Here is a 24,236-nt window from a genome sequence, read left to right on the forward strand (position 1 = left end):
CGCGTAAAGGACGTCCACGAACCAGTGAGGGCGGTTTCACACTGGTGCCATATAGACCTCGTTAAATACATTCCCTATGATTGTTATAATTGTAAATAATATAAGAGGTTGAAGCCTCTATTATAATAACCAAGGAGTTTCCAACAATATGCCGTACGTGTATAGTAAAATTACGAATATTAAATCAAACAAAAACTACTCAAAAATACATTAGCCTATTTATTACTGTTTCTCGCGGAACCCCTAGCGACCTCTTGCGGAACCCAAGGGTTCCGGGGAACCCCGGTTGAGAAACACTGGTCGAGGGACTGCTGTATGATGGTTGCTATTGCTTTGGAGGGATGCAGTTCCTAGAACCGTAACACTATATTCAGTGGGAATTATCATCACTGATTTCTGACGGTGTTTTTTCCCCCCAGTAATCAAATTGAGCTGTGCCATTCTCGTTCTAAATGTGTTCCGAAGAAAAGTTTAGTTTTCGCTTACAACATACTGGGATGCGTGCATTTGCATCACTTTATTTAGATGAAGACACTTATCTTGATAAAAAAACGTTTGTTGTATTTTATAACAAAAACATTACAGTATAGTCGAGTAGGCCCATATAGTTACAGTATATCCCAATTTTTTTTCAAGTGTACAGTGTGTTCCAGAAGAAAGTACCGCTTTGTAGAAATGTCACCACTTTAAATTGTCCACCAAAGGTGGGCTGAGATCAACACTGGTGCTGAGATACTGACACCAAACCCAGTTCAAATTTTGCTTTCAGTTAAAGTCGATGACAGTAGTACTTTCAGTCTATCAATAAATAAATACAAAAGGACACTCCCTTGTAAAATGTTTCTTTAAACAAAGATATGGGCAGCTTTGAGTTTATTTTCTCAAGATGACAAGCGCACAATACACTATTTCAATAAATAACGTTTCAAAGCATTCTCACAAGTTCCACCATGATTAAACAGTTCTAAATGGTTAACCTGTGTGTTCCAGGCTCCAGCGAAAGACCCACACTGTATTGAAGTGCTGTAATGTTAAAACCATTAAATGCTGATAAGACATTTGTTAATGACTGAAAATAAGCAAATGTATCACTGCAAATTTAAGTACCACAAAAACATGGGAAAAGGCTACTCTGCCTTTGCAATGTGTGCCATACCCTTGTCCTATTGGTGGACAAGTGCTTTATTTTCCAGACACCAATAAAAACCAGTATCGAGACAAATATTCCAGCAGAATCATACAAAATGTAATCAATTGTGGCTTTTGTGATAAAAAAAAAGCCACAAATAGACCATGACCTACTGAATATTAGATATAAAGGCACTTGCACATTTTCAAAATGGTTGTCAAGATGTCAACAAAGTGTTCTAGAAAAAGATAAACATTGTCAAAAAACAAACAAAACAAAGAGGACATGTTGATCATTTCTTTAACGTTTCTTGAGAACATCACGTAAATAATATGACTGGCAGTTATTCACAAGTGGACCTTGACGGGAAGAACTATACAGGAGACACTAGTTTACGGGTTTGGCAACTGAGTTGAGCTCTACTCTTGTTGGACACTGTGCCATTCAGGTCCAATCCACTCTGCTGAAAGGAGATAACAGTCTCTAACGTAAAACTCCTTCAGTTGTGGTAGCACTGGGGTTATGGTCAACAAGTTGGTTCACCCAATCAAGATCGGGTCATAGGTTTAGACCAGCCAAACACGGTCCAAGCTGCACCCCTCTCTTGATCGAGCGAGTGACGTGCCAACGTGAAATGAGGGGCCGGCCTACATTATGTAAGGTACGGTACAACAATCACTTACCCAAAGCACCATTATTTCAAGTTTTAACATAGATTTGATGTTTTACGTTCTCCATTCAATCGCCCCTTTCACTGGCATAACTTGTTTCTACATGCATTCTTGGAGAACCGAAATGGCTTGCCAGCCACAAACACCTTATAACTTGACCAATCCTGTAGAAATTATGGGAGGAAGGTTGAACCAATCTCACCTAAAGGTGTAAGTAAATATTTTATGGGTGAAATAAGCTGACTATTTTTAAATCACATCAAGATTCTTGTACACAAATATGAAAGAAAATGCTCAGTACGCATACCAACTTTATGAGTAAAAGTAAGAACTGCAATACTTGTGGAGGAGTTAAATTTGACAGCCATCTTGGAAATGGTGGCCATTTTGCACAATTTTCAAGTCGGTGGACATTCCAATAATTCTCAGTACAGCACAATCTATGCCTATGCAAAATGTGTGGCTTTTCCCCATAAAAGCCACAATTATTTCACCCTTCTGCTGGACAAAAAAAAAAATTAAAAAAATGCTCGAGGACACAGCATCAAGTAAACTTGCACTGGTGCATGGACATATGGCGCCCCCTTAAGGTCAATACCAACATCGCTCCAGTTTTGTGCTTCTCAAAAATATTCTTCCATCACAGCAGCTTCACACGGATCTCCTTCAAAGCAAAATGATCTGTAAACATTTACAGAAATGTGCATTCCCCCCCCCCCCCAATTACAAACAAGCAGTGGGGAAGAAGTGGAATGGTCATACGCTGTCGGAGAAATAATTTCTTCAAGTGAAAATAGTGCAAGAGAAATTGCTCCTTAAAATACGATTTCTGAACATTCAAATCCAGGAAAGGAATAAAACATGAATGAGAATAAAAAATTGAAGTATATGAAGTGATTAAGAGATCCATCACAACAAAAATGACTCGTTTTACAATCTACAGATATCAATCAAAGTGGAAAGCTCAGCATTTAAAATACCCTGAAAAACAAAAGTACTTTGGCATGGCAGGGAGGGAGAGGAGGTGGTGGTGGTATTCAGTGTACATGGCAAAGTTGCAACGACAACCTGAACTGAAGGGTATTCTTGGACCAGCAACCTGAAGTGTAGGTCCCTCCCTTGAAACTAAAACAAAAGGTTAAAATTGACTATTACTGTATTAAATAAATAAAAATTCAGATTCATTTTCAAAGTGGTCAAGCATTACTCACTTGCACTTTATTTCTTTGACCAAAAACATTATAATTGGTAATTAACTTTTGCAAAATAACTTATGTAGATTACTTGAAAATTAAAATAAAGACCTTCACCCCTGGCCACGTGTCCCAGCCTCTTGCAGAGGAGCTACCTCAAGTTGGTCGTCAGTCCAGTTTCTTCAACATCCTTGTTGCCATTATCATCGAGTTCGGCCGTGACAAAGTCATTCTCCCACTCAAGCCCAATAGACGAGTCAGATGTCGATGTCGCACCAGGGCCAATGTGCACAGCCCCAGCCTTGGTCCTGCTCTTTTCTGGCGCTCTTCTGCGACCTTCATCCGCATCCCCGTTGCTGCTGCTACTGCCTCCTCCATGACGTGTGGCAGCCTCATAGAGATCATCTTCAGTGCAGGATCCCTTGTAAAACTCAAGTGGATGAACAATGCCTTGGAAATAATGGAAGTAACATTTGCATTTAAACTATAACACAGACATGCCAGTGGTGTTTAAAGAAATACATGGGAACTAATGCTGTATGTACCATTATTCATCATGTCTTTTAAATGTTTCATGTCCTTAAGGTACCTGACATTCAAAACAGTCTTATCTGGTTCAGGAGATTAAATGGAGAGGGCCAATAAAGCACCATGACAATGTTCCTCTTCCAAGATGCTTTGGTCGACTTGGCATCATTGCCATGCTGGAGAAAGTAGTTGGATCCCAACAGATTTTCTCAGTGAAAGGGGCATGTGCTGCTTCAAAATATCCTGATGCATAACAGCCTTCACACCATATACTGTATTTACAACGTATTGCTGTTTAGTGCTTCGACTGCTAAAACAGCAGGCCCACCTACCACTAGGTTTTGGTGTGTGGACTGCATGCAAGTTCTCAGACTTTTGCAAGGGATATGCCAACTTTTCTCTTCTGTAATTCCCGAGCAGATAACTAGAAGATAGAATTTGACACAAATTCGTCAATGGATATGCCAGAGAGTGATATTCACATTGGGATTGTGTTTTAGTGTTTAATGGACAATATCCGCATACAGTATATGCAATAGTAAGCCAGTTGTTAGCTAAAGATTATCCAGCTTGTTAGCTCATACAAATTGATCAAAATGATTGTTAAGTGCACCCTGGCAAAAAAAATCTATCTCGAGGCTGATGAATTACCAAGCATGATTTTGACCAATTTGTAAAACTCTCACATCAACATGTCAGTTAAACTACAGATAACCAGCCATGTAGACATTCGTGCATATTACAAAATTATCCTGCGCTCGCGAAGCGAAAAGCGGGGTGAAGCGATCGGTAAATACGTGTCTGCATGTTGATAAGAGCATACATCGAAAACCGTTCAGCGGAGGAAATTGAAACTTTATCACATGTTAAATGACCATGTGATATAGCAGTCACTCGTTTGAGGTCAACATAGGCCAATTTTGTGAAATCCTCAATTTCATCCAATTAATGAGAAATTAAGAGAATTTGCATATTATGTCACTGACTTAAACCACGAACTATTTTTGAGGTCAACATCGGCCAACATTTCCAAAATTAAATTATAAATGAACAGGGAAACTCACATATGTATATATGGGGAAATTACATGCACAGACCAGGGATCAAACCCAGGTCCTCTGGTGAACTGGACCAGTGCTCTGCCATGTGAGCCATCTGGGCGACCCACTGGCTGAGCATGCAATTCTCCCACATATACAGATGCCACTCCCTCTCCACCTGTTACTTCTGGGACACCCAATGGCCAACCACAGGAGCAGCGAGGGCCTGTCCATGAGTGTGTTCCCCCGTGGGGGGAACAATTCCATGTGCGCTATTATTCACCACAGGGGGCGTAGTAATACAATTAATGATGAACAAGAAATCTACACATGTATATGTGGGGAAATTATGTGCCCAGGCCATAAATGGCAGGGCACTGGTATAGTTCACCAGAGGACCTGGGTTTGATTCCCGGTCTGGGCACGAAATTTTCCCACATATACATATTTCTAAAATTGTTAATTTTCATCCGACTAACTTGAAATTTGAACAGGATTTTCATTTCAGCTCACTTAATTCAACCAACAATTATTTTTGAGGTCAACATCAGCCAAATTTCTGAAATTGACAATTTTTATCCAATCTACTCGAAATTTGAAGATGATTTGCATGTCAAGTCAATGAATTGAACCACCAATTATTTTTTGAATCTGTGTTCTTTGATTTTTTTTCTTTTAATAAGGCTTACTTGGCTGCGATTGCATGAGTGAGGGTAGATGAATCGCAGTTTAAACTCGAGTCCTATTGAGGTTCCTTCCTGATGATTTTGCCTTTGCTTTTTGCTTGTGTGGGTTCGTTCTGATGACTCACTCCAATGCAGGACCTATTTTATTTTGTCTTCCATTTGATTTGAATTTTTTTGAATTACAAATTTGCTGCCAGAAGAGTTGGCTCACACAAAGTCCTTCTCAAGACTGTGAAGGGTAAGTATTCTATGAATACCATCTAGTTTCTTTAGGACATATATGAAAGTGCAATAGTTAGCATTTAAGGAAAAATAGTTATGCAATATATTTTTTACTTCTTCTTTTTTAAAGGTCAGCCAATTTACAGCCAGAGACAGGCCCCCCCAATATAATATTATATATTGTTGCAGTTTTGGACCATCACAATCCCAAAACAAAGTAAAATGTCAAAAGATACTGATGCTAAACCACAAGAGGATTGTGGCATCAAAATGTGGTGTCAATCTTCGTTTCTCTTCTTCTTCATCCATCACAATCTCACAACAAAAGTAAAATGTCAAAGTATGTCATAATGATAATCCACAAGAGGATTGTGATGTCGTATTGTGGCATTATTCCTACCTTATTTGGTTGTTTTTTGAGATGTCCTATGTTTTTCTTTTTGAGATATCCTATGTTTTTACATTTAAAATTTTTTTTCTCATTTGTTAGTTTTGTTTTTTAGGGGGAATATATAAAAAGGTTCATCAGATCAGTGAGATAATATAAAGACATCAGTGCGTATCACTCACTGAGCTGTATTTAAATAAATAAAAAACTGGAGGGAACCTGCAGCATGTGCTTCTGGGACCAAGCAGCCACCATGTTGGAATACCCTTCCCTCACTACAACGTGAGAGGTACAGGCATATCTGGGTGTGATGAGTGCTGGACTTGAGGGAACCTGCAGCATGCACTTCCAGGGCCAAGCAGCCACCATGTTGGAATACCCTTCCTTCGTTAGAACGTGAGAGTACAGGCATATCCAAGTGTGATGAGTGCTGTACTTAATCGGGTTCCGTTGACAGATTGATTCACATTTGCTTCTCCATCTCCAATTTTGTTTGTTTTCCTTTGAAGCCTTGGAATAGAGCTACGAAGGTGACTGACAAAACTGAGAGTCTGTTTTTAGTAAGTCATAAATGTCAAGGTGAGTTGGTTTCGGTGTAAGAGTAATTGAATTTCAGATTCTCAATAAAATGGAATGAAAGTGGGGAGGATGGGGGGGGGGGGAGTTTGTTTAAATAACAATGTTCCTTACAAACACAGCTTTGAAACAAAACACACACACAATGGCTCAATATCACTGTGAATCACTTTGGTCGTGATAACATATTTTAACATGATAATTAAACACATCAGTATAACCATAAACCAAATTGGCGACTGACGAGTTAAATACGATGCGTTGAAACTTTACTTCAGAGAGCCAAACAATAATAACATCTTATTTAATATAAAATAAGGTTCCCTGACTTGAATTAACTGTCAAAGGCATCACTTATCACAACAGTTAATTCAACAGTTGACAGGGGCTTGAACTCAGGACCCAAAAGTCCAAAGCCAGCCACCTTAACCACTAAGCCAACACCAGGCTTATCTATAGTCATGGCCAAACATATTGGCACCGTTGCACTTTTTTCAAATTATTCACAATATTCTCCAAAAATAAGTTGAAATTGACAAAAGTCTCCAGAATTCCTTATTTCACTGTTAATATTACAGAACCTTTGTTTTTGATTCAGAAGTTAATATATCCTTTTGAATTAAATAATTTAAAGAAATGGCATTGACATCGTCGATTTAATATTTGGTAGCACAGCCTTTGGACAAAATAACTGCAGTCAAGCACTTCCTATAGCCATGAATGAGCTTCCTCCACCTCGTCTACTGGCAGCTTGGCCCACTCGTCTACTGGCAGCTTGGCCCAGAGACCCAGCTTTCTGTCACTGGGTTGAACATTGCACTCCAAAATGCCGTGATAATCTCCTGATTTAATGATGCCATGCACACATTCAAGGCACACAGTGGCAGAGGCAGCACAGCAACCCCAAACCATCACTGAACCTCCTCAATGTTTGACTGTCAGGAAGGTGTTCTTTTCTTTGAAGGCTTCATTTTGTTTTCTGTAAACAGAGATGATATGCTTCACCAAAAAGCTCTAATTTGGTCTCATCTCTCCACAGGACATTCTCCCAGAAGGATTTTGGCTTCTTCAGGTGTGTTTTGGCAAGCTCCAGTCAGGCTTTCTTATGTCTCCCTCTCTCATTAGTGGGGTCCTCCTGGGTCTCCCACCATATAACCCCCGTTCATTGAATTGGCGACGGATGGTGCGAGTTGAAACTGTCGTACCTGGTGTCTGAAGGTCAGCTCGAATCTGTTTGGCAGTTGATCGAGGTGCTTTCTCCACCATTCAAACAATCGTTCGCTGCAATCTTCGATCAAGTATTCTCTTGTGGCCACGTCCACGGAGGTTGGCTGCAGTGCCATGAGCCTCAAACTTCCTGATAACATTGCTTACAGTGGACACAGGAACAAAGTCTCTGGAGATGGACTTGTAGCTTTGAGATCGTCTATACTTGGCTACAATCTTGTGTCTGACCTCCTCAGACAATTCTCTGGTTTTCTTTCTTTTCTCCACGCTCATTGCGGTACACAGTGACACAAAACAGCAGAATGACTCCTTTTCTCCATTCAAACTGGTTGAATGAGTGTTTTTCATATTGCAGGTACCTACAACTCACCACAGGTTAGTTCATTTCCAAAGTAAAGGAGAATCACCTGCTTGGAATCACTTTATTTTTAACAACTTTTAAAAGGTGCCAATAATATTGTCTGGGCTATTTTAGGATTTCTGTGTTGGAATAAGCTCAGATTTAGTTATTTTTCTCAGCTTTTTTTTGTTTTGTTCCACTGCAAACCAAAGAAATACATGCGTGAATACCAAAAGATTTATCAATTTCAACAATTTTCTGGTAGAAATGGTGCATTATTTGAAAAAAGTGCAAGAGTGCCAATATTTTTGGCCACGACAGTACATCGAGAAGGCATCAAGGGATTTCAAAAATAAATAATTGTCCTGACAAACTACTCCTTTTTCCTTTTCAAAGAAGCTTTTTGTAAAGGTCCAGGGAAGTTGGCTACTCATTCAATCTCCATACCACGTCGAGTGATACCAATGTCGATCGGCATTGGCAGACAGGTAGAACAGAACAACGGATGAAACTATGTTGATCGAAGTATGCCAACCGCCGTGTCAGGCAAGTAGAGGCTTCGGGCATTGATCCTTCGTCGGAGCAAAGCTTTTATTTTTTGAAAAGTGTAAGCTCTAAATGTCCGTTTCTCTTTGTTTCCATCTAGTACTTCTTTTCAAAGCCTCATAAACCTAAAAAAAAATTGTAGGGAGACCATAGAGCCTCACCTTCCTCATCCTCCCACTCCAGATCAAGGGAAGTACTGTCAGCATCAGCAGACGACTTGGTAGGCATTGCTTCACTACCACTTTCAGTTGGAGTGGGAGCTGATGTTAGGCCTGTAGGCAAGTTATTTCAAATAATTCAAACAGGTTGCATTGAGAGTTTAGCAAAAGCCATCACAGTATCAGATGTCCTCAGGACATCAAAGACTAGTTTTGGAACAGGCTTACGGTACTGGGTGCGGAAAGCGTCGGAGCGTGCTCGTACACCCTGCAGGTAGGAGTCAAAATCTTCTTCGCTTGCGCTGCATACCGCAATGGAGAGTGTGGCAGTAGAAACGGAAAAAAAAGAAGTTAGTCATCACTGGCTACAGACATCTTAAAGATTGGCTAACTGCCAGAATGATAATTCCTCGATTAGAAAAGAGAAAATACTTTTACATGCATAGGAACGGGGCAGGACCTCCAGTAATGGACAAGTGTAATGAGAACCGCTCCTGTTAGTGTTTGTGCTGTCAACTCCACAATGGAGGTGCAGGGCTTTCTCGTAATGTGTGTCAGGCATTTTAGAATTTTAAATCATTCCACCATCGTCCCTCCTTTTTATGATTACAACCTCCTCCCCTCCCCATCACCAAGTTGATGGGGTCTGGTTTGCCCAGCGCTGGATTGCCGGGGTTTGTTCTGCATAAACGCAAGGACACGCCATTGCAGGCAGTATGAGACTCCGCCCAGCAGGCGAGTTGTAAAAGGTGAAGTCTGTGGGATCTGCAGTTAATGTCAGAGGGAAGAGGTGTTAGTGCATGCTCTCTCCTTACAGATGTTAGCGAGTGCTGCATGAGAGGAAGAGTTTATAACAGATTGTGTGGAGGAGTCAGTAGGGACGACGAAAAAGTGCTGGAAGAGTCCACAAATCAACATGACCTGCACTCTGCACCAGCCATCCCGCACCTCCGTACTACGGTAGACATTATGGCAGCACTGCAATTACCGACTACGTTTCCCATCCTCCATTTTATTTATCTGCCTTCCACTTGAAGTTAACTCCTTATTTTGCAAATCACCACCACCCCTTCCCATACTCTTTTTGTCACCAGGCTTTCAGCATCAAGTTGTGTTGAGGACAAGATCAGCGTTTTCAATACTTGTTTTGTTCGGGTGCCGTACAGATTCATGTCTTTGTCAGAATATAGTAGTTGTGCGTTATTAATTTATCATTGTTATTGTATCAGGTTTGTGATTATCAATTTCATCATGATCAAAAACCCTGTTTGTACATTGTAAGAGTGGAGGCATCTTCTTTTTCAAACAGGGACTAATATGGAACAAAGTTATACCATTCCTTTTGTGCCACAAGGTGAATCGGGCTGCCGACACAATTTCATTGGCAAGGAGTACAGTCCTGGATGGGCCGACACTCCGACGCAGATTACCCCGAATGGTCATTACTCGAGTAAACTGGTACTCATTTTACCGACCTCGGAAGGATGACATGCTGAATCAACCCTACCTTGTGTTAATTCAACAGCCTGACAGGGGCTTGGACTCAAGACCCAAGAATCTTAACCTGGCCACGTTAACCATCAAGCCAACACCAGGCCGTATATGCAACAATAGGGAGTTATTAATAAAGTACAGGCTTCCTTACCACTCTTGGTTTTCAAATTTTAGGTGGAGGGGGGGGGGGTGGAAATCTACTTCAACTTTGTAAGAAATCCACTCCAGGCTGATGAAGGTTAGCAAGCCAAAAATGTGTCCATGGATTGATTCCTTTTCCAAGGGAATGAGAGGTGGCTGGGGGCTTGCGTTGCTAAATAAAACGTTGTCCGAGTGATACTGCTGGAAGCAGTATAGCAATTAAAATACAAAAATGAAGAAAACAAAAGTACAACATGAATTGTAAGGAGGGTGTTATGTTTCTGGTGATCTTGACAGTCATGCTTTCTCCACTCTTCCCTTTGCACACAAAATAAAACACACAAGCATATGTAAAAATAAAAAAAAGGTTTGTCTTTGTAATGGAAAACAAGGATTTTTACTGTTGGATTGGATTTTCATTCTCAAAGCTCAAATGCATTAGAGATGTTGAAATGAAAAGAACGTACAGTGCCCATTCATCAGATTCTTCTCCCAGATACGAATTCTCAACATTTTCAGCTGTTGTACGTTCCCTCTGCAAGGAATCAAGTCATATCACCTATTTCTATAATCCAGCACACTATGTTCACTTTGGTTGCAACCACCAAAACTATTGGATTATCAAACATGCAAAACCATCACGTATTATGTTGGGGGCTTCGTGAAATGAGAAGCAAAACAGAAATATGATCGATTTTTAAAAATAAAAATAAAGGGTGAAATAGGTTTTCAAGGTGAACAAAGAAGCATGTACAATAACAAAGTTAATGAGCAAAGAAAAAAAAAAAGCAGCAGAGAAATGTAATGTGGATTTGAAATTGGTGTCCCGAAGGCAAGTCACCAAATAAGTTGTCACAATTGGTTGACCCGAAGTCTGTCGTACACCACACGGGAAATACATGATGACCAAGTGAATTCAGCAAACCACAAAATGACAGTCTCTAACGTTATACGAGTGGTGTTCTAAAAAAACTCACTTTTACTCCCCCCCAAAAAGTATCCACCCAACTCTCCAAAATACTCCACCATTCGGAGTGTACCTCCTTCTTGCAGGCTTGTGCTGCTGCTCTCTGTGCTGCATACTGTTGCTCGTCTTCTAGCCTCAACCTCTCCTCCTCTCTCCGCAACTATGTGGCAAAACACAGCATGCCTCAGTGTATTAGGCGATGAGCTCTATATACGCTTCCCCGTCAGCATTCAAACTGACGGATTCCTCGGCATCAAATTGATCAACGTAGGCCCGTCTTAAGTGTAAGGTATCTCCTCAATGAAAACTGCTGAACGTTGAGCCAGGGCAAAAATCGACGAAATATATTTTTATTACCTCCGCCACCTAAGGTGGAAGGTGGTTATGTTTTCACCCGTTTGTTTGTTTGACTGTGAGCAGGATATCTCAAAAGGTTGTGGATGGATTTGGACAAAATGTGATGGACAGTTAGGTGTGTGACAAGGACGAATTGATTTGATGTTGGTGAAGATCCAGATAGAATAAATTTTTAAGTCATTCTTCACCATTGAGTGAAGGGGCCAAAAACGATATGTAGCACGACATCTCAAAAAGTTGTCGATGGATGACAAAACTTGATGGATAAGTTGGGTATGTGACAAGAATAAGCCGATTGGATTTTGATAAAAGGTCCAGATGCAGATTGGCCTATCAGTGGGAAACAAATCGTCAACTGTTCAGCCTGGCAGAGGTATGCGCTCTACCGAGTGCCATTCCAGTTACCTCCACCACTGAAGGTGGAAGGAGGTTATGTTTTCACGTCTGTCTGTCTGTCTGTTTTCAATCTTCAATCGTGACCTAGATTTATATTGCACGCTTTAAATACATATCCACTGGACACTGTTGGAGATCCATCACACATTTGCTTTTTTAATGCCACATTTAATGTTTTGATGCCAAACTCACTAATCTATTCATATTTTGCAGATTGGTGGAAAATGAATACATCTCAGATCACTGCTTAAAGTTAGGTTTGTTGTGATAGCATCACAGAAGCATGTAGAATGTATCTTCCTGTGGTCTAGCTCTAGCATCAGTAGAATGCAACATTGTGATGTGAGGGTGGGTCTTAAAATTCTCCAAATTAATTGGTGCTCCAAAGAGAGAGTGGTAGAGCTGCTGCATATGAGAACACGCGTTCATTTGAAACGGACAATATTAGCTGGCTGTGCCTTTATAAAATGGGAGGGGGGGGGAGACAACAAAATAATATTGCCACAGTTTGACATGCACCACTCACGAAAAACCAAAAACAAGAGAAGTTGAGAAATAAAGGGCAAATAATGAGAAAAAAAAGAAGAAAAACAATAATTGATGAACATTCAAAAGATAGGATACTAAAGCATTCAAAAGACAAATGGATGCCATGAACCAGGAGAAATAAAAGTACGAGATATTTAAGAATTCAAGGGCAAAAAATTTAATCAACTAATTAAGTAAGACATCTTGGACTGAACGGAAGGAGAAAATATATTCATTACCAATCCTCTCCCCAAGTACCAATAATTACGCAGTGGTAAAACTCCGACACCAGCATCAATATTAATTAAAATTAATAAGCATGGGGCGGGTGGGGGAAGAAAGTATAGAGACACAGACCTCTTTTTTCAGAGTTGCATCCAGTGTGTGCTGTTGTTCCACAAGGACATTATATCGTCCTTGCCTGAGGCTTGCCATCTCTTCATCTGTCAATAATCTGCACATCAACAAATACAATTGTCATTAATTGGAGCAATCCTCAAAATGTATTAATTTAATTAACAATGCTTACTGTCACATGACCAAACTGTGCGACAGGATAGATCGGTGTGAAGCAAGCTCACCAATGGGTCGTTATCTCTGTCCACCTTATGTTTTTGCCCCTGTCTGTTTGTCTGTCTGTCTCTGCGAGCAAGATATCTCAAAAAGTTATGGATGGATATGTGCAAAACTTGGTGCACAGGTTAGATGTGACAAGTGTGACAAGGATGAATTGATTAGATTTTGGTGAACATCCAGATACGAGAATTTAACTGATTCTTCACCAGTGAGTGAGAGCCAAAAACGATATATAGCATGATATCTCTGAGTGAGAGCCTCTGTCATGCAAAGTCTTTCCTTGGCACACCTGAGCTCCTATCCACCTTCAAGGCTTTCATCCACAGCTTAATTGAGTACAGCACTCCCCTCTGGGCTGACTCCCCTGCCTCACATCTTGCTCAGTTTGACGCCACGGAAACCAAGGCTTTCGAGATCATTGGAATCTATCACGATGAAGCCAAGTCGATGGGCCGATCATTTCTCCATCAATGACAGGTCGGTGGTCTCTGTCTTCTTCCACCTCTTTTCTCGACTTGCACCCTCTACCCTCTCTGTGCTCTGTCCCCCCACCTAAGTATTTGCAGGACGCACAAGGTCCATCAGCAACCCCCTCTGGGTGTAACTGCCCAAGTCCAGAACCACTGCTCACCTCCACTCATTTATTCCTCATTTCCCCCCACCTGTGAAACCACCTTCCCCACTCTCTTCAATCTTGTTCTCTCCAGGTCTTCAAGACAGCTGTTTACCACCATCTCAGGTCATCCCCCATCCAAAGCAATGATGTTTTCTACACCCGTTAAACCACCCTCACCCCTCCCAAAATTTTGCTTACGCGTCCATCTTGTCCACCCCTTGCATTCTGCCCATAACCATAATTGTTACCTGCATCCCTTGGTTGTCTGTCTCCATCTACCTTCTCCCTCCACCCTGCTATTTGTTTTTCCTTTTCTCCTGTTGTTTCTTGGTCTGTTCTGTGTCCTAGCTCTTCCACGAGCCTAGACCATGTATAGAAAAGTCAGCTAGCTTAACATCCTTGCCAAACACTGTCCCACAGTGGTGCAATGTATGAGAATGAGAATTTATTACAAATCAGATTTAACTCCACTGTGAAGCATACAAAACCCAGACCTCAAAGCAAGCATACTATTGCAGAGATGTCTAACCACGGGCTAATGCTCAAACGAAATCATGAACATTTTGCTTTTGATTACAAACGAGAAAGCATCTCAATATGCAAAAGCCCATCCACATCCACTTCGTACTCCAACAACAGCCAAAAGAAAGTACGTAAAATTTATTAATTAGTGTTTACCATATTCTCAAAATAAAGGTTTGTTGAAAATTTGATGACAAAAGTTCAAATGGTAAACAAAAAAATAAAATAAAATAATAATAAAAATAAAAATTGGACTACCTGCCTTGAAGTTCACTTGGATCAGGAGCAACATTCACTCAAACCCCTCGCAAGCTCCTATTGGCCCGGACCTTTTTTAATGCCATGAACAAACTTTGGTACATCAAGGGTGATGAAGGTTGTGGTCAAGTTTCATCAAAATCGTGTGTGTGGTTTCAAAGACCGCAAGCACCAATTTTGGGGGGGGGTTTGAAAAACTTTCATTGAAATTCTGTGTGTAGTTCGGAGAAGAGAGCAAATACCTATTTATTTAATTATTTGGGGGGTGGCGAAGGGTAAAAAAAAGAAAAACCCCCATAGACCCCCTTAAGATGCAGCCAATACACTTTGGTACGACAGGTGATGAAGGTTGTGTTCAAGTTTCATCAAAATCGTGTGTGTGTGGTTTTGAAGACCGCAAGCACCAATTTTGGGGGTTTGAAAAACTCCCCGGAGACCCCCTGAATGAGCGCAGATTTTGATGCGGCCAATAAACTTTGGTACATCAAAGGTGCTGAATGTGGTGGTCAAGTTTCATCGAAATTGTGTGTGTGGTTTTAGACAGAAAATACCTATTTTGGGGTGCTTCAACACCCCTCCCTCCCCATAAATCCCCCCTAATGAGTGCAGATTTTGATGCAGCCAATACACTTTGGTACACTATGGGTGATGAAGGTCGTGTTCAAGTTTCATCGAAATAGTGTGTATCGTTTTGGAGACGAGGGCAAATAGCTATTTTTGGGGGAGGGGGTTAAACCCGCACCCCCCACCCCCCGTAAACCCCCTTGAGCACAGATTTTGATGGTCAATACTCCTTCGTTAGGAATCAGATATGAAGCTTGTGGCCAAGTTTCATCAAAATCATGCGTTTGGTTCAAGGGATGACTGACAAGTGTTTACGGACTGACTGACTCACTCACAGACACTGCTCGATCACATTAGCTCACCTGACTAAAGTCCAGGTGAGCTGAAAACGTTATGGCCTGGACAAACACACTGAAGCTCAATGGTAAATCAAGAAACAAGGAAGCGATTATAAAACCCGACCATCCCGTGCTAACACGTGGCGGACGGGTTGATAAGGCCTATTTTAGTCCGGCAGATATGTGAAAAAAAATGTGCCTTCAGTGATACAAACATGAAATTTGGCACACTGCGAGGGCAGTATCTTACAAAGATATTTGGATATAGGGACAATCCAGATTCTTCCCAGAGCCAAAATGGCGGCCATTTTACAAAATAGCAGATTTTGTGTTGTACAAGGAGGATACATGTGGATACAACTATATTTAAGAAGCATACCAGTGGTTTTATTTAACTAAATATAGATTCTAGCAAATAAGAAATAGCAAGTAAAGGTGACAAAGCGTGAATAAACCATTTATTTGGTCATTTTTGCACTTTTGGACGGTTTTCTACAACAAACTCTTCAAAAAACTGTTATCAAGCACCATGGAATGACTGTTGTTCATTTAACACTCTTGAACTCAGAGGAAGTGCTTCTGTTTGATCCTAACATCAACTTACAGAGTCAAAATTATACAGTGGAACCTCTAGATCCAGGTAACAGAGTCTACTATGATGCATGGATACATGTGTACATGTTACATAATTATCATCTGTGATCTCTCTTGTCCCAGTTCTACTCTCTTGTACACTCCCCACCACAGTGACATAGAGCTGTACACTGGAGTGCAGCCTTGACACACTTGCAATGTCCTCTGCATCCCTTTTTGCAGCCACACCTTAGTAGTTGCCGACATGCCTCAGTTGCCTCTGGGAGGGTTGTCCAGTATATGTCCCAGCCATTATCGGTGTGAACCCACCCCCAGTCACTGGGCGATGGGAGCTCTGGTGTGGACACCATCATCTGGCCCCAACAGTAGCCGGCTTGGTCGGTAGTTCTCTTGATGTGCTGTTTCAGGGCTTCACAAGTTGGTTGGAGAGCATCTATTGATCTGCCATTCTGGGTGAACAGATGCTTGCGACACTCATTGACATGTTCCTGGCTACTGGTGCGATCATAGAGCACAACAACAAAACGCTCCAGTGCATCCATGTGGTCATCTACGGCTGAAGGAGTTGGCATGGCAGCCAAGGCACAGAATGCTGCAGTGACATCAGTGACCTCTGTGCTGTGTCACGTGATTGGGTTTTCGTATATCATGCCTCGCCCGCTAGGGGTGGCAGGACTGTGCTTCTGGTCGCGCAATAAAGCGGAGTAGATGGTGGCCCGCGTGCTTCTTGCGTCCCACCGCACCTAGTACACACTAGTTGGCCGACGAAGATGGGATCATACGGACTTATGCCCGTTTTCGACGGGGACGACTTCGAATCGTTTTCAGAGCAATTGGATTGCTATTTCCACGCGAACGATGTGGTCGACGAGAGCAAGCAGAAGTCAAGCGCGGGCTCAGCTCACAACTTGCGCCGTTGACGCGGTTGCTCAAGAAGGACGAGCGCTGGGTTTGGGGGCCTGCACACCAGGCGTCGTTCGACCGCGTCAAGCGGCTGCTCACAGAGGATACGGTCCTCGTGCACTACGAGCCTGCGCGTCCTCTCCTATTGGCATGCGACAGCTCTGCATATGGCATCGGGGCAGTGCTCTCCCACAGGATGGACGATGGTTCCGAGCGGCCTGTTTGTTTTGCATCCCGGACCCTGTCCACAGCAGAGCGCGGATATGCCCAGATCGAACGGGAGGCTCTCAGCATCGTCTGGGGTGTGCGGAGGTTTCATCAATATCTGCTGGGACGGCATTTCATTTTACAGACGGATCACAAACCGCTTCAATTCATCCTGAGACCCGAACGCGGAGTGCCGGTGGTAGCAGCCGCGCGAATACAGCGGTGGTGTCTGTTTCTGGGTGCTTACGATTATGATATTCAGTTCCGAAGCACCGAGAAGCATGCTAACTGCGACGGGCTCTCACGCTTGTCGTGTGCGGAGGGTCCACCTGCGTCTGAGCTGGGCGACCGGGTCGACGTGTTTGCGCTGGACCAGGTCCAAAGCGGGCCGGTAACGGCCAGGCAGGTCGCGGTGGAGTCGGCTCGTGATCCGGTGCTTGCCCGTGTCGTCCAGGCGATTTCTACGGGGAATTGGAGCGATCTGCCTTCGACACCGGCATTTCGACCTTTCACGTCACGCGCAGCGGAGCTGTCGTTGGTCCAACGGTGCATAATGTGGGGAATGAGGACGGTGATTCCACCGAGGTTCAGGCAGCGGTGTTTGGAAGAACTGCATGTCAGTCACCTGGGCATCGTGAAGACCAAGAGTCTTGCTTGTAGCCTGTTGTGGTGGCCGGGGTTGGACAAAGACATTGAGCAATTGGTTAAGCGTTGCACCACGTGCCAGACAGATGCTGATAACCCGCGTCGAGCTTCGAGTCTCTGGCATGTGCCAGACCGAGCTTGGCAGAGGGTCCATGTAGATTTTGCGGGACCGGTTAATGGCAAGATGTTTTTGATTGTGATTGATGCATTCTCGAAATGGCCGGAGGTTGTAGTAATGCAGCATACTTCAGCAAGCATTACGGTAGAGAAACTGCGGACGATCTTTGCTAATAAAGGGTTGCCGGAGATCGTGGTCTCTGATAATGGTCCGCAGTTCATCGCGGGTGTATTTGATGAGTTTATGCGCTAGAATGGTATTCGACATCTAAGGTCCGCACCTTATCATCCTGAGACGAATGGCCAAGCTGAGTCGTTTGTCAAGATGTTGAAGCGGGCTTTGCGCAGGGGGGGTGTTGCACCTGTGCAGACGGTGGTCGATGTTTTTTTGCTCCATTACAGGAACGCAGTTCATCCTGTCATGGGTGACTCGCCTGCTATTCGTCTCTATGGACGGGCTTTGCGGTCCAGGCTAGATTTGCTGCAACCTGGAGGGTCGGTGAGTGGGGCTATGTCACGTCCGGCGCGGCTGCGCAGCTTCGAGGTGGGGCAGCGGGTGATGGTACGCGATTATTTCCACAGTTCCAAGTGGGTGCCGGCGGTGGTCTCTGGGGTGCTGGGGCCGGCGAATTGCATGGTGCGGACTGATGGTGGAGATGTGTGGAAGCGGCACGTGGACCAGATGCATAATCGCTGTTCAGCGTCACCCCCCCCCCACACCTCCCCGAGCCGAACGTTGCGGGGCCCCCACCGGTAGTCTCGCCGGCACCTGCCGTTGCATCGCCGGGACTGGCTGGGCCGGCGCCGAGGGGGTCTTCGCCTGGTGCCGTCCTACCCGGGGACATCGAGCAGGCTGGGCAGTCGGGGGTAGCTGGTGTTGCGGAAAGTGCGAGTCCGGCGAGGGTGTCACCTCGACCGAGCCGGGAGGCGTATGAGCCTGGACTGTCTGGTGGCGCTGCCCGTCCGAGGCGGGTCAGGGTGCGGCCGCGGTACTTGGAGGATTATGAGCGTTGATGGGTTTCTGATGGTCATGTTGTGAGTATCCGTTCGTTATGTGATGGGTCATTTTACGGGGGGAGGAGTGTGCTGTGTCACGTGATTGGGTTTTCGTATATCATGCCTCGCCCGCTAGGGGTGGCAGGACTGTGATTCTGGTCGCGCAATAAAGCGGAGTAGATGGTGGCCCGCGTGCTTCTTGCGTCCCACCGCACCTAGTACACACTAACCTCATCACAGGCTTTCCAGGTTTCCCATGCTTTTTTCTTCCCCCTGCCTCCGAAGCTTAAAACGGTGTCGCATCCAGTGAGGGCATGGAAGAATGGCAAACCTCGACACTTGTTAGGTCCCAGTGCCACAGACATCTCGTGAGCTGCCAAGAACCTGAAGTTCTTTCCTGTGCCAAAAGCAACCCAGAGCTCATCTATGTCCAGACGTCCAGCTGCTGTCACTGCAAGGACCACGACATCAGTGTCTACTGTACGGATCGACACTTTGCTGTATCCCTGCCTCACAGCGTCTTCAGCATGGAGTAGCATTCTTGTGTCAGCCTCTTCATGGCTACAAGGGGCAAGACCAGCAACATCTCGGGCCTGCGTGCAAACCACATCTTTGTGGTGGGTGCTGATGACTTGTTTGTCTGTGTCTGTTGTTGCTACTCTGGTGGCTCGGAAGTCAAACAACTCCATCTTGTTCTCATCTGTGCGAAGAAAGGTCTGCCAGTTTCCAGGAATGGAACTAGATGGCTCGACTAGTCTCCTGATGCCTTTGCCTCGCTTCTTCCTAGTGTCTGCCTTCAAACTGTCTGTGAGGTATTCATCCCAGACAATATCCATCCTGCTCGTATGCTGCAGCTGAGATGTGATGTATGGCAAGAATACTTCTGATGCATACTCGTTGAAGCTCTTTGCTGTGCCAGGTGGCAGCATACTGATGATCGCTGCACCATCAAGGATGATGACTTCAACTGCTGGACTAGCAGCAGCAGCAGCAGCAGCATTCTCCTGTTGAGGGACCAGATCTTCTAAGCAGCCAACCAGATCAGACTTTGTTCCAAGTCTCATCTTGCCCATGTGTGACAGTGCAGGGGGACATGCTTGGTTCTCATGTGCGAAGAACTCATCAAGATCTCCATCACGTATCTGGGACGCAATGAACAACCTGGAGAACAGGGAGCAGTCGTTCTTCAGAGATGAAACCTGCAGCTGTGCTCTTGACTTCTCTCTGACTGGAGGTTGGCTGAAGAGAGGGAGGTTGTTTCTCTTGATTGGGTCGGTGATGGGCTTTGTCTGGTTGATAAGTCTCTCATGGACATAGGAGTCATGCGGCTCTTGTCCCAGCTTCCCGATCTGGCGTACAGTATTGATAACTGCTGGGTCTGCCAGGTCTCTGCTGTCTAGCACCAGATCCTTGCTGTCATCACAAAATGGGTTGCCCATCTCCCCCATGACTTGAGTGAGTGAACGCACATCACTAGCAAAGGCTACCTGTGTGTGCGTGGTCTGCTCGTGGTGTTTGTGAACAGCCTTCTTGGTCTCTGATAGCAGAGTTAAAATGTTTTCAACTACGAACCCCAGCCCAGAGGAGATGCATATATACACAATGGCGATCTTGGGTGATTGTCACTCGATGTCCCCAATAGGCCACCATACATTATTTCTTTGCGCTGGACAGGACCATGTTAAACCCAAATCAATATGAACACACCATTGTAGTTTGAACATTTCTATTATGCAATCATGAAAATTAATACAGTGAGTACATCAATATTGATTTCGCAAATTTATGCATTTAATCGTGACATTGCCAGCTACCAGTATGTAATTAATAATGGAAATATTCATGGAGTCTAAGTTCCTTTCACCAAATTTGATTTTTGATCTATTTATATTTCCAGAAACAATATTCAGGTAACATTCACATGCATGATCATATTGCAGAGCTCTTGTTCCAGCCATGCATTATTGCGATGGTAAACTGTAATCTGTGTCCCTCATAGACCACCATAGATGCATTTTTTAGTCAAATATGAAGTAGATAATGAAGCATGTGCATACTAGTTGATAATAATCATATTATACTCACTACATTGTGTTTTGCACCAAGCACATATGACTTTGCTGACCTTGTAGGCAGAATTTGTTATTCGTGGCAGCCATTTTGTAAAATGGCCACCATTTTGACCCTAGGGGTAATCTGGAATGTCCTTATATCCAAAATGTTTCCTAAGGGTATGCTATAACTGTGTACCAAATTTCATGCTTGTATCATCAAAGGCACAAAACTACCAGAATATTTCACATATCTGCCGGACTACATTTAAAATCACGTACACCTTGTAATTCATGCTAATGTCTACTCATGCCAATGATATATTGTTTAAGTTCCTTCATGATCACTGTAAAAAAAAAAAAATTTCACTTTACTTTACTTAAAAGGGGCATGAAAGGAAAAGGGATCATTCACTGACCTCTCACTTCCCACAAAGATCGAAACATCCTGGGAGGTGGTGTAGGGAGAAGGGAACACAGCGAATTGAACAATGTTAATTTTAAAAGCTCACATTACGCAGCAGCTCTGAGATTTCAAACAGTCATTAAATTTATTTTGAGTTGGGCCATCAAAATGTTATGGCCTGCAGAGACACACTGAAGACACATCTCAAACAATTTCAGAGTTTCTCAATCATAGTTGAGCAATCCAATTTTCTTGGATCCAGTTGCACAAAAATCTATTATTAATTGAAGTAAGACAAAATGGCAAGGACACTCAACACTTGACTGCAGCATCTTTTTTGACCAAGCCAAACGCTATTTTTGGCCTCGATAAATAATGTGTGTAGCAGCCTCAAGCAACCTGTATAACAAAGGCACGTCACTTGTTAGAGCAGGCAAATCTCTGCTGACAGATTTCAATCAACTGTGTTACCAGCACAACGCAGCTCTCTACAACTTTATCTGGGGTGAAAAATGCGCCCTGAACACCGACGTATTGAGCTCACTGCTCGTTATCAATCGGTTGTAGTGTGACCTTTAAAACTCAGTTGCAGTAGTTCCAAAAATAGAAGTGTGGCCAAGATGACCATGCGCCTGCAAGTTGGTCAGCGATGCTGTGGCATAACCTGGCCATAAGATTTCATGCAGTTTGTGGTTTGAAGTATCAAAGCATGTTATTTCTATACAGGCACACTATTTAGTGTAGCCTGCAATTGAGATGATGTAAGAATGCCTGTAGGTGAAAGACTGAACATATCAATAAGCATTAAGTAGATATTCTATACAATGAAGATATTTATTTTTATATAATATATATATATATATATATATATATATATATATATATATATATATATATAAAATCAAAAGCCGAGTTCATGTCTGTGGGTCATAAACACCATCCATTCTACAGGCCACGCTTCCCCCTCACTCCCCCAGCATCACTAGCACTGCCCATTAGCCAGCACTTTTTCTGCAGCCACCTCAAAGTCGCTGCCATCTTTGTTGCTCCGCATAGCTCACATTGTTCATAGGCCTTTGATGTACATTTGAAGACTGAACAATGTGTCTTTTATCATTTCATGAAGGTACCATTTTGAGGAAACAAAGGTACATTTTGATTACAACTGAAATGAGGAAATGCAAGTTTTGTTTGCAGAAATCGTGGCAGCGGTCCAATATACACTGCCCAATGAAGGTATGTTCTCATAATGCAGAGGAAAGAAAATACTAATCTTTCATTAAAAAAAAAAAAAAATTTGGCTTTCACCCAACTTTAAGGCTTATAAACAAACTGATGGACATGTAATTCACATATTATGTGAAATAAACATTGGAGGTGAAAAAAATGTACTTGGTCGAATGAAATGCCCGAGTACGTAATTAACAAGTCGGGAGGCCGGGGAAATTCCCGAGAGACATTTATTATGTATATGTACACATTATGTACATGTACACTCAACATCACCTCTAAGTTTATGTACATTTTAAAAACTAAAACAATGTGTTGAAAACTCAACAAGGTACATTTTCATTACAACAAAAATCATCATGATTTATATTTGAAGTCTAATTTTTTTAACTGTCCTTTTGTCAGCATTTTGAATCTACTGTTTGCTGTCGAGATGTCCAGGGGTGTGTTCAGTTACCAAGTAGCTAGGTAGTGCTTGCCAAGCCAGCCGTTTCTCATCAACAATTTCAAATGCAGTGCTAAAGCCACTTGGCAAGCACTCTACAAAAAACCTGTTAACTGAACACACCCCAGATTCATTACATGGCTACGAGGACAAATATCTGGACCATATCAATTAGTTTGTCCCTCAGGGGGGACAGATTTCAACATGACACGTGGCAAGTCAGAGGTTGGTAGGAATCAAAAGCGAGTTTTATTTTAATCATTTATTTTTCCCCACACATGGATAAAAACCCTGCAAAAATTCCTTTGTGTGAGGAGGCAAGGTAAGGGGTGTGGTGGGAGGGGGTAATCCAGCATTGCCAGGTACCCCTGCTAGTGTGTTATAACACTTACCAAATTGTGTAGCAAAGACAGAGAAAAATAACCTTTTTTGCACTTTTGGGTCTGGAATATCATGGGTGGAAATAATTCCTGTTTGTGCTCAAATTCTAAAACTTTAAATTTGTCAGCTACTGAAATAATATAAAACACCACTGAAGAAATTTTCATCTTTGTAGAGTAGTCCACAGGTGTTGAGAAACAAGGCCTTGGAGTTTTATAAACCTTAAGCAGGATTACAAATTCAAGGACCTGATTTCTCAACGGTATTAAAAATGAGGGGTGGCCGACTAGCTATGACTGGCTCAATTTTACATGAGCAAAAAATATATATATACATATACATATACAGTCATTTCTTGGAATATTAATAAAAACAAAATCAACTATTTTGGGGATGTAACATGTACATGTCCGATCATTAAGCAAACACATCAATGGTGTAGGAAGCAGTACCACTTGTGAAGGTTGCTGTTTAACATTTACTCACATCATCATCTTCAACCAAATTCTCAAACTGCAGCAAAACAAAGGGAAGATGTTCAAAATTACAAGCATAAATACGTGTGGTGTGTGGTGTGTGGTGTGTGGTGTGTGGTGTGTGGTGTGTGGTGTGTGGTGTGTGGTGTGTGGTGTGTGTGTGTGTGTGTGTGTGTGTGTGTGTGTGTGTGTGTGTATATATATATGTATATCTCTATTATAATACCAAGCTTGCACACGATAAACTCGGCTCGCCGTCACATGATCCCTATGAAATTGCTGTGGCACTCAGCGGACATGCCGACAATGTTTGGGAAGTCTTGG

The 24,236-nt window shown here is 42.9% G+C and overlaps 1 protein-coding gene across 4 annotated transcripts in view; it reads right to left on the reverse strand.

Annotated features, from left to right (window-relative positions):
• Window positions 1-2,324: 2,324 nt before the first annotated feature.
• The window catches only part of AP1AR (adaptor related protein complex 1 associated regulatory protein), a 44,126-nt gene continuing 22,214 nt past the window's right edge, over window positions 2,325-24,236 (reverse strand). Inside the window, exons 3-10 of one of the 4 annotated variants that reach the window (XM_085864469.1) lie at window positions 23,923-23,949; window positions 21,394-21,422; window positions 12,945-13,041; window positions 11,380-11,466; window positions 10,807-10,874; window positions 8,933-9,006; window positions 8,708-8,818; window positions 2,325-3,443 (exon numbers count right to left, since the gene is read on the reverse strand). In XM_085864469.1, the coding sequence (XP_085720595.1) occupies window positions 3,145-3,443; window positions 8,708-8,818; window positions 8,933-9,006; window positions 10,807-10,874; window positions 11,380-11,466; window positions 12,945-13,041; window positions 21,394-21,422; window positions 23,923-23,949 (792 nt within the window). In that variant the 3' untranslated portion in view covers window positions 2,325-3,144. The remainder of the gene's footprint in view (window positions 3,444-8,707; window positions 8,819-8,932; window positions 9,007-10,806; window positions 10,875-11,379; window positions 11,467-12,944; window positions 13,042-21,393; window positions 21,423-23,922; window positions 23,950-24,236) is intronic. The other 3 variants (XM_085864470.1, XM_085864471.1, XM_085864472.1) reach the window with 3 other exon arrangements.

This window comes from Eptatretus burgeri, chromosome 18, assembly GCF_056783735.1.
Source record: "Eptatretus burgeri isolate ZD-2024b chromosome 18, Ebu_testis_v1, whole genome shotgun sequence".
NCBI classification, from domain to species: Eukaryota; Metazoa; Chordata; class Myxini; order Myxiniformes; family Myxinidae; genus Eptatretus; species Eptatretus burgeri.